This window comes from Panthera uncia, chromosome D4, assembly GCF_023721935.1.
Source record: "Panthera uncia isolate 11264 chromosome D4, Puncia_PCG_1.0, whole genome shotgun sequence".
In the NCBI taxonomy this organism is placed as follows: domain Eukaryota; kingdom Metazoa; phylum Chordata; class Mammalia; order Carnivora; family Felidae; genus Panthera; species Panthera uncia.
Genome location: NC_064807.1, coordinates 31,294,708 through 31,305,023, shown reverse-complemented (window position 1 = coordinate 31,305,023; position 10,316 = coordinate 31,294,708). Strand labels below are relative to the sequence as shown.

General features: G+C 36.4%; 1 protein-coding gene across 2 annotated transcripts in view; it reads right to left on the bottom strand.

Moving 5' to 3' along the window:
* Positions 1–2,708: 2,708 nt before the first annotated feature.
* UHRF2 (ubiquitin like with PHD and ring finger domains 2) overlaps positions 2,709–10,316 on the bottom strand; it is an 82,001-nt gene continuing 74,393 nt past the window's right edge. For both annotated transcript variants that reach the window (XM_049634467.1, XM_049634475.1), the window contains 2 exons: positions 7,790–7,888; positions 2,709–6,810 (listed from right to left, as the gene is read on the bottom strand). In XM_049634467.1, the coding sequence (XP_049490424.1) occupies positions 6,664–6,810; positions 7,790–7,888 (246 nt within the window). In that variant the 3' untranslated portion in view covers positions 2,709–6,663. The remainder of the gene's footprint in view (positions 6,811–7,789; positions 7,889–10,316) is intronic.

The following is a 10,316-nucleotide window of genomic DNA, read 5'->3' as shown; positions in this document are numbered from 1 at the left end:
TTGATGGGTTAATAGAAGATAAAACTGACTACTCCTCAGTAATAGAAAGAATGAAACTATCAATATATGCAATGACTTAGGTGGATCTCAAGGTTATCATGCTATGGGGGAAAAAACACATAAATCTCAAAAAGTTACATACTGTATGTTTCCACTGATATAACTTTCTTGAAATGACAAAATTATATTCATGGAGAACTTATTAGCGATTGTCAGGAGTTAGGGTTAGTGAAAGGGTGTGACTATGAAGTGGATAGCATGAAGCAATTTTTTTGTGATAGAACATTGAAATATCTTTTTTTAATGTTTATTTTTGAGAGAGAGAGAGAGACAGAGTGAGTGGGGGAGGGGCAGAGAGAGAGGGAGACACAGAATCTGAAGCAGGCTCTAGGCTCTGAGCTGTCAGCACCGAGCACGTTGTGGGGCTCAAACCCACCAACTGCAAGATCATGACCTAAGTGGAAGTTGGATGCTCAACCGAGCCACCCAGGTGCCCTGTGATGGAACCTTTAAATATACAGTTACACCCATCTATACATGTATAAAATGTCAGAACTAGATTTGTCTAAAATGACTTCATGTAAAAACTGATGAGATCTGAGTAAGATCTATAAATTTATATTATTGCACCAGTATCAATTTCCTGGTTTTGATAACTTATTGTGGCTATAGAAGATGTATCTTTAAGGTAAAGGTAAGTGAAGAGTACACAAGAACTCTAGAACTTGTCAGTGTACAATAAATTTAAAATAAAAAGTGAAAAAAAGTGAGTCGGGGGTATTCTCTAGAAAACTGAAGTACTTTTATAAGTATTATATTTTATAAGTATTTTATAAGGACTTATAGATTTGTTAAGATGTGTTTGTGTGAATTTTTGGTAAATAAATATCTGGGACCAAAATTAAAATGTGTAGTGTATATAGTTTAGTGGTGGTTGCAAACAAGCTCAAAAACTCATGCAACTTTTACTGTGATTTCTTAATAGATAACCAAGCTCAAAAACTCATGCAACTTTTACTGTGATTTCTTAATAACCAATCAGGCAAATTCTAACTAAAGCATTTGAGCAATATAATATAGTTCACGATCTTCACACAAACAGAATGAAGAACAGATATATATGAGAAGGGAAGGGCACCTCAAAAATTTTTCCTAGTGTCTAGTAGAGTTCTAGTTACAAGTTTTTTGGAGACCATTTCCAGGCAAAATGTTCATGGGATTGCTATGCTTTCTACCGGTATCGTTTCTCATCTATGGCAATTCACCAGAGATTTAAAAAACAAAACAGAACAAAACAAAAAAAACCCCTGTATTTTCTCAAGGAAAAAAATGGTATTGAGTTAAATTCTTGGGTATGGTAGGGAAAGAATATTTTCAGAAACAAAGTGTCAGGGTTAGGTCATTAGAGATCTTAATTGAGTCTATGAATAAGGTAATCTTTCCTAAACTTGACCACTTTAAAAGAGGAAAAGTGAATGGTATTCATAATCACTCTGGAACAAACAATAAAACTTGGTTTGTCCTGACGAACTGACACTTAGGGTTACCCTATCTGTATTAGTCATCTTTTGCTGCTGTAATTTGCTGTAATTTGGGGTAACAAATTACCCCAAAGTTTAGTAATTAAAACAACATTCCTTATCATAGTTTCTGTGGGTCTGGAATCCAGAAGTAGCTTAGCTGGCACCTCTGGCTTCTAACAGGTCATGTTGTCTTGGTCATGTTGTGTTAACTCAAAAATCTTAGGGTCTGAAGATTTACTTTTCACTTATGGTTACATGTTAATCATGGCTTGGCTGGGGGTGGGGTGGGCCTCTGTATTATTCTCATTCTGGGACCCAGGTTATGAGAAAAGCTGTCTTGGTGCTACTGATCCCCATGAAAGGGCAAAGAAAACTCTGGAGGGGCAATGAAATGCTCTGCCTAGAAGTGACACACAGCATTTGTTACAGTTCAATGATTAACTGGTCACATGACTACAGCCAGCCACAAGGAGGCTAAGATGTACAATCCTAACATGCCCTTGAGAGTCAGAAATACCAGGAGTACAGTACCAATGACTACCCTCATCCTGGTCAGTAAATATTCAATCCACTCTTGTGTCCTACAGAAATTACACGTCCCCTAGAATGATTATAATGAAAGGGCAAAAATGAAGTGTTAGTGAGAATGTGGGGCAACTAGATTCCCATACATGACTGGCAGGAATGTAAAATGGTATAAACCACTTTCGAATATCTCTTAATTTATCTTGAGTAAATACTAATGAAATTGGTGGGTTGCATAGTAAGAACATATTTAATTTATAGGAAACTTTCAACTATTTTCCAAATACTTACACATGAAGCAGCTTTATACAGCAATATCCTGGAAACTCATATATCCATTAGCAGATACATTAACAAATTTTGGAATATCCATATATAATGGAATACCCAGTAATATGTTCAGATTTTGTCTATTCTGTTTTGTCTATATTGTTTTCATTTATTTACAAGAATTTTAATCTCAAACTACTCTTCACACAGCAGCTTGTTGTTATTCTATCAATGCAATGCAATTTTATACTTGAGGATATAGTGTGACATTCTTTCATTCATTCTTTCAATAGTAGTCATTTGGTCTGCCTGTCTGGTCCCTCTAGCTAGTTCTTGATATCTTGTGTCTAGTGTTGGTTTTTTTGTGTGTGTGTGTAGCGTCTGATTAATCCAGGTTACTAAATAATTAGTTCCTTCAAGGATTTAAAGGTCTGATATGGGGATCAGCCAGCATACAACAGTTAAGCACAAAACACTCTTCCCAGCGTAAGCTGGTGATGAGTAGACCATCAAGCTCAGTTCCCTCAAATCAGGTAGTCATGAGCTCTATCTTTTCAGGGTGCTCTGAAGAATAGGGAAAGGTTTGATCCCTAATAAGCAAAAATAGAAATGCCACACAGTGGACAAGTCAGAACAGATCTCTATCCAATTTGTATGTAGACTCTACACTAAAATCCAAAGCTTTTAAGTTACAGGCAGGGCCCTTTTCTGTTAGCCAAACTGTCCTAACAAGTTTGTGAGAGAGCTTACGGTGTTTTAGATTGCTACCTCCCCAAAGCTTACTTAATATTATTTTGTTTCATTTTGTTTTTCAATGTTTATTTCATTTGAGAGAAAGAGAGCATGTGACTGGGGGAGGGACAGAAAGAATCCCAAGCAGGATCTGTGCTGTTGGCACAGAACCTGAAGTGGGGCTCCAACTTGCAAACCGAGATCGTGACCTGAGCCAAAGTCAAGAGTCGGATGCTTAACTGAGCCACCCAGGTGCCCTTTTTTTTTTTTTTTTTAATGTTTGTTTATTTTGAGAGAGGGCTTGCGAAGGGGAAGGGCAGAGAAAGAGAGGGAGAGAGAGAGAGAGAATCCCATGATGGCTCTGAGTTGTCTGCATAGAGCCCAACATGGCGCTCAATCTCACAAACTGAGATCATGACCTGAGCTGCAATTAAGAGTCTGATCAGCACTTAACTAAGCCACCCAGATGCCCTTACCTAACATTCTTAAACATACCTGGATGCATGTATTTGTTGAGTGAGCCATATTATTTAGAAATGAGTCTATAACTAGAGGCCCTTCTTAATCTAAGAAAATTTAAGAAAAAAAACTCTACCCATATGAAAGTGGCTGAGTACTTAATAGTAATCACTGTAACCTACTACATGTACCAGAATCCAGTGAAAAGCTCCTCTTTCAAATTTAAGCCTGAGACAACCAGATACTATGTAGTATCTGAAGGGATAACCATATCACCTATGAAGAAATCTTGCCAAAAAAACCCCTCACACCTAAATCTGGTCATGCTTGAATTCTAACTACCAATTTACATAAAAGAGAAACAGGTTAAACCATACCACATGGTTATTGTCAGCAATATCTTACTCTGTCAGACTCTAGAATAATTTAAACATACAAATCACAAAAAGTAAAGGAAAATTGATAGAGGGGATATATACAGACTAAAAGATACTTAAGTGATAGCAATTAACAACAATGTAAGGTCCTCATTTGGATCCTGATGCAAACAAACTAACCTAAAATATCTATATATGACATTTGAGACAATGGAATTTTGAATATTTACTAGATATTTGATAATAACGTTTTTTTTCTTTACATGTATGGCAATGGTATTGTGGTTATTTCCTGTATCTTTTAGAGTAAACTGAAATATTTATGTAAAAACAAACGAAGTCTTTTAAAAAAGTTTAAAAGCAAAATAAAATTGCTTAGTTTGGGGCCGTCCTGGACTCCTGAACATGTTAAGCTGGAATCAGCTTTCTTTCCTAGTCTATAATGTTATAGCAAAGTTAAGACAAAACATAGCGTAGGGGTGCCTGGGTGGCTCAGTCAGTTGAGTGTCTGACTTAGGCTCAGGTCATGATCTCGCAGTTCATGAGTTCAAGCCCCGCGTCGGGCTCTGTGCTGACAGTTCAGAGCCTGGGGCCTGCTTCAGACTCTGTGTCTCTCTCTCTTTCTGCCCCTTCCCCACTCATGCTCTGTCTCTCAGAAGTGAATAAACGTTAAAAATGAAAATTAAAATTAAAAAAAAAGACAAAATATAGCCTAACTATTGAAATCATTTATTTTGCCAATAAAAGCAGAACAATCCAGTTCACGTAGCTGAAACTGGGAGATGTTCCCCACCCTTCATGCAGAGAGATGGCCAGTGCCAAAGGGAATACATTAGATGATGCAATTTAATGATTCATTTCAATCTAAAAAGGTTCTATTTAATTAGATCCTTCAAAATAAAAATGATTCCAATGTCTGTTAAAAACAAGCCCAAAGTGACAACCATTCCAATCACTATGCTGTAAGTGTTCCCCAGAACTTGATTTTGATGTGAGATCCTTTATAGCCCAACAGTAAAGACTGCCAGCACCTGGGCTTACATTGCCTGTTTTTAGCACAGCTGTGCCACTTCCCTGAGGTATGAACTTTGGCAAGTTCCCCCTTTTTTTTTTTTTTAAATGTTTATTTATTTTTGAGAGAGAGAGAGAAAGAGAGAGACAGAGAGAGACAGAGAGAGAGAGACAGACAGAGAGTGAACAGGGGAATGGCAGAGAGAAAGGGAGACACAGGATCAGAAGTAGGCTTTGGGATCCGAGCTGTCAGCACAGAGCCCAACGTGGGGCTTGAACCCACCAACTGTGAGATCATGACCTGAGCTGAAGTCAGACGTTTAACTGACTGAGCCACCCAGAAGCCCCTGAACTTTGGCAAGTTTCTTAACCTTTCTGTACCTCTGAGGTTCATCCATAAGATGGGGATAACAGGACTGCCTCTAAGGTTGTCAGAAGGATTAAATAAACACACATATACTCAATAAATATTGGCATTATATATGGCTCTGAATTCAGGAATAGAAAAACTGATTCAATCATATTAAAACTTTACTCTGATGAAAACAATATACTTTCAGAGACCAGAACAATGTTTTAGCATATTCTCATGTCTGTGAAATAAGAAGTAGCACTGATGCTAAAATTGAACATAAGACAAGTTATTATAGAAAATTTTTCTAATTTAGTAAAATTAAAAAAGAAAAATCAAACATAAGGTGAAACCTGTCCTTAGTTCATACTAGTTCTTATTACCAAAAATCAAGAATAGAGAATTGTACAAAATGTCTATTTTAAAATGCACAATGAAATACTCTGGAAGTGATTACTTCTGGAAGTGATTACTTCTTAAAAATACATACTTACAAGCCAGACAAATGTAGAAAAGTGAAGTAAGATGAGCTATTTTTCTGGTCATAAAATATTTATTAATGTATACTTTAGGGAATATAGTGAATATAAAATTTAGGATCACAATATGAAGCAATTTCAGTCCTCTCAAAAGTCAAGCCCAGCCCTCAATGCTCTGCAGATGTAAAACCACTGGTGAGACTCACTAAAAGCAGTTTGACTAGTACAGAAGAGGCTTTTCATGAACATTTACAACTAGAGCATCTGAATACCTCTTTTAAGTGCAAAACCACACCACATTACACTAATGCAGCAACAATGCATTCATATTGTTCTCATTAGTCATTAGTAGTCAACTTGCATAAAACACCAGAAAAAAAGCACAATGGAGCTCACAAAATGGGCTAAAAAATGAACTTGTCCTTGCAAAACACATTGTAATGGAAGAAGACATTAAAAATGTATTATGCACAATACAGAAGCTGCGTTCCAAAGATCTCGAGTGTCATTTCCTTTTCTGTAAAATCAAATTACATGAACCAGGCACAACTAATATTTGGGAGGCAGTGCGTAGCTAAAACTTCATTTAATTACTCAATGATTTAAAAAATCCCCATACGTCTTTTCTGTCCTGAGGTAGTTGCAAAATAAATCATAACTTGGATATCAACTAGAGCTGAGGCTTTGACTTTTTACTGATTTAAAACTAGTTGTTACTGACAGGAACTACCTTTTGATATTTAAAAGACAGTTGAGAAATGGGCCTCTCACTACACACACAAGATAATGGCTATGTAGGAAAGAGGATTAGCTGCTTCAGAACGTGAGAGATATGGTCCACCATAGCGCTTCCACCCTCCCCGCCCCCTCCCCCCAACCATTTTAGATTCTTTATTGTCCAAAAAGCCACCAAGAGCAACACAGTAGTAGACAAATCATCGTCCTTTGCTGTAGCCAGGGAAGAAAAGGTCAAGTAGAGTCTGCAGAATCTCATTGGGAATCATGAGATAATTCTGGCCAAGATCATGCCGGCAAGCAGGGCAGGAGAAAACTTGAGCCTTAAAGGAGCGCTGTAAGCAATCCTAAGGCAAAATCAAAACAGAAACAAAAACATACCCAATTTCATCAGAGTATAGCATGTAGAAAAGTCAATGGCTTATGCTTTTAAATAGGTACTAGAAACTTAAGATGAACTGTAAAGGCCTGAATCTGCACTCTGAAAACTAGTCTATAGACATGGCTTTAAGTTCCACTTCCAGCATATATTGTGAGACTTCAGGTAAATGACCTTAATTTTGAGTGCTTTAATTTCCTCATCCAATAAAATGAGAGTGTTAGAATTTATGTATGATTTTCACTAGCCTCACCTACGTTGGATTTTAATCCTGTTCCTTCATAACAGAACACCTAAAAGAAATTTAGGATTTCCCTGCTTAGAACTAAGTTATATATCTTATCAAATCACTTAACATAGAATGTGTCTTCCAGAAATATATGGGTCAGGCACAAACACATATGTGGAAGATTTGTTTCCATGTTACAAAAGAAATTAAAATTCAGAAGCTAGGTCAGGACACACAAGCACTGAGCAGTAGAGCAGGATTCCAACCTTGGTTTGACTAAAACTCAATCTTCCCCTTTACACCACACTAATAATGCAATATTCAACTCCTCTGGAAATGCTACCAGACAGAATCTGTTTTAGGTTTCATTAAGTGGATGGAATTATTTCAGTCCGCACTATAATATATAAAACATACATAAGCTATAACAAAAATAGCAATGATACCTTACTTTCTTCTCCATTTCAAATTCTCAACAATTCCAAACATGATACAATACCTTTGACTATAGAATACATATTTGACTATTACTGTCTATAGTAATAAAATTAAAATAAATTAAAACATGCATTACTGCCAAAATGTAATGAAATGTTTCTTAACTGGCAAGGTTCCACAACTATTCTGCTGCATGGAAAAATGTTTCACGTGCTAAAACTGTTTGGAGGTTAGTTGCCCTCTGTCCTAACAACGGAAAATGAGAAAGAAACCTACTTACTTTACAGACATTATGGAGGCAATCTGTTGTCACAGGCTGGTAAACTAGCTCCTGGCAGCAGACACACATAAAAGATTGTTCCAATTTTTTCAGAAAATTCTAGAATGGCACCCAGGGGGAAGAAAAAAAAAAAGGTTAGCTTTGTAAAAAACTACTAAGATTATAAGTAATTAGGGAAAAAATGTCTTTGTCACATTTAACACATTTTGTATTAAAAAAAAGTAACGGTAACCATAAGCAAATATGAAAATATAAAACCGAAGAAACTTCATTCCATAATATATACACATTAGTTTTAAATCTTATAATTGGTTTGGAAAAGCTGCAAAGTGAAAATATATGGCATTAAAAAGTGAATGTCTCCCCTTAAACCTCACATTCCAGAGATTACTATTTTTGCCTTTAACACAGTCATGGACATGTGTTAAACTAGAATTTAAATAAAAACTTAAAAGGGGGAAAAATATCAATCACGGATAGCTTGTCTCAAGGTCATTACATATAGATGTCTCTTTTCAAAAAAGCTGGGTGGGTGGTATTCCAGTAATATGAACACATTATTTATTTAATCTTTTGCTGTTAAGAAACTTCAATATTTATTTTTTAGCTAAATAAATAAATAAATAAATAAATAAATAAAAGCATTAGGCAATAATACTCTGTAGTATCTAATACTCCAAAGAATCAACATATTTATTCTCCTAGGATTATCTTCTGTGATATTTTGCCTCAATCCAAAAATCCCATATTTTCCTGATGCCAATGTTTACTCAAATTGGGACTAAATTATAAACGCTAGAGCCATCTAAAGCAAATATGACCAAATGGGTACTCTTATACTCATCAAAAGCGATTACTGGTTCCATTTTACCCAACTATTTCTTTTAAACTAGAAAGGTAAGTAGAGTTTTGAATAGTCACAAGGCTAATCTTCTGTTCAGTTATTTCTGGTAATATGGGAAAATATTTTATGTTTTTTTCTGTCAATAAAAAAGTAGAATTTACAAGAGTTTCAAGTTAAAATTAAACCAAAGATCCCATTTCAAAGTTCTATCTTGAAACTAACTTATTTATGGACATTATAAAAGTCAAGTGAATTAGTAACAAAATATTATACAATATACTGGAAAAATAAAATGGGAGGAGATATGGAAAAAACTCAAACTTTAATACTAAGTACACCCCCCCAACACACAACAAACTACTTTGTTAATGACTGCTAATTTCCCTGGCATCTCCATGATACTTGTAATATGTACTAAGATATTTCAAATTTCTACAATGGGCTAGGTACTCATCTGCATCGTGGTGACAAAAATGCAAAGTCTCTCCTTTCATGGACCTTTATAAAATCAATTTCAGATAGTAATAACTGAGCAAACAAAGCAAACTAAAGCAACAGAGTAAAAGAGTGGCTGTTTTAGAAAGCGTAGCCAAGGAAGACCTTTGTGAAGACCTGTACTTTGCAGAGACTTGCAGAGAAGAAGGAGTGAACGACATGAAGGTGTAAAGAATTTTCTAGTCAGAGAGATAGATAGTATGGGTCTAAGGGCCTAGGAGAAGGAACAGGCTGAGCGTGTTTAAATAGCACAGAGCGTGTTTAAATATGGCTGAAGCGTTTGGGCCTGAGAGGGCCCATGCCAGATCATGTAGGGCCTTGGGAAGGTATTGGGATAAAAATATACTCACATATACATAACATATGCACTTATTTTAAAGCCACCATTGGCCAACACTTGGTTTTTCTGGCTTAATAAATGTGTTCCTGGCTTATCTGAAGAGAATGGGCATAAAAGCTGTTCACAACAATAGTACATACACATCCAGAGTAATCAATAGCAGCAAGCTCATAATCATCTCACCCAGGCATGCAAGATCCTGCCAACAGAGGATAACCTACTGGATACAATTTTGTCTTTTTTTTTAAGTTGATTTGAGAGAGAGAGAGAGAGAGAGAGAGAGAGAGAGAGAGAGACAGTGAGAGTGGGGGAGGGGCAGAGAGAAGAGACAGAATACCAAGCAGGCTCCATACTGTCAGTGTGAAGCCTTATGAGGGGCTGGAACCCACAAAAACGCAAGATCTTGACCTGAGTGAAACCAAGAGTCAGATGCTTAACCAACTGAGCCACCCAGGTGCTCCCACCTTTTTTAAAATTGTGGCTTGAGAACTGTCAATTATTGACTTTATTTCATATTAAAGTTACATTGAAAGAACTGACAAGTATACTTGGTTTGCATACAGTTGCCAAGTCTCACAGGACTCAATCACTTCAATAATTTTTTTTAATTGATAAACAGTATACACATATTAGCAGTCTTACACTGAAGCCCAATACACACATCCAAACCAGTCAATAGATGTGCAAGAGAACTTCCATGTACGCTCAGGTAGCTTTTTCCTCCACCTGTATCTGCTACTTTGTCTCCTGCCCACCCACAGCTGGAACTCACCCACGTTATCCACCTAACCACCAGCTGTACCCCTCCAACTAGAGAATATTTAGACTATGATCAATAACTGTTTGCT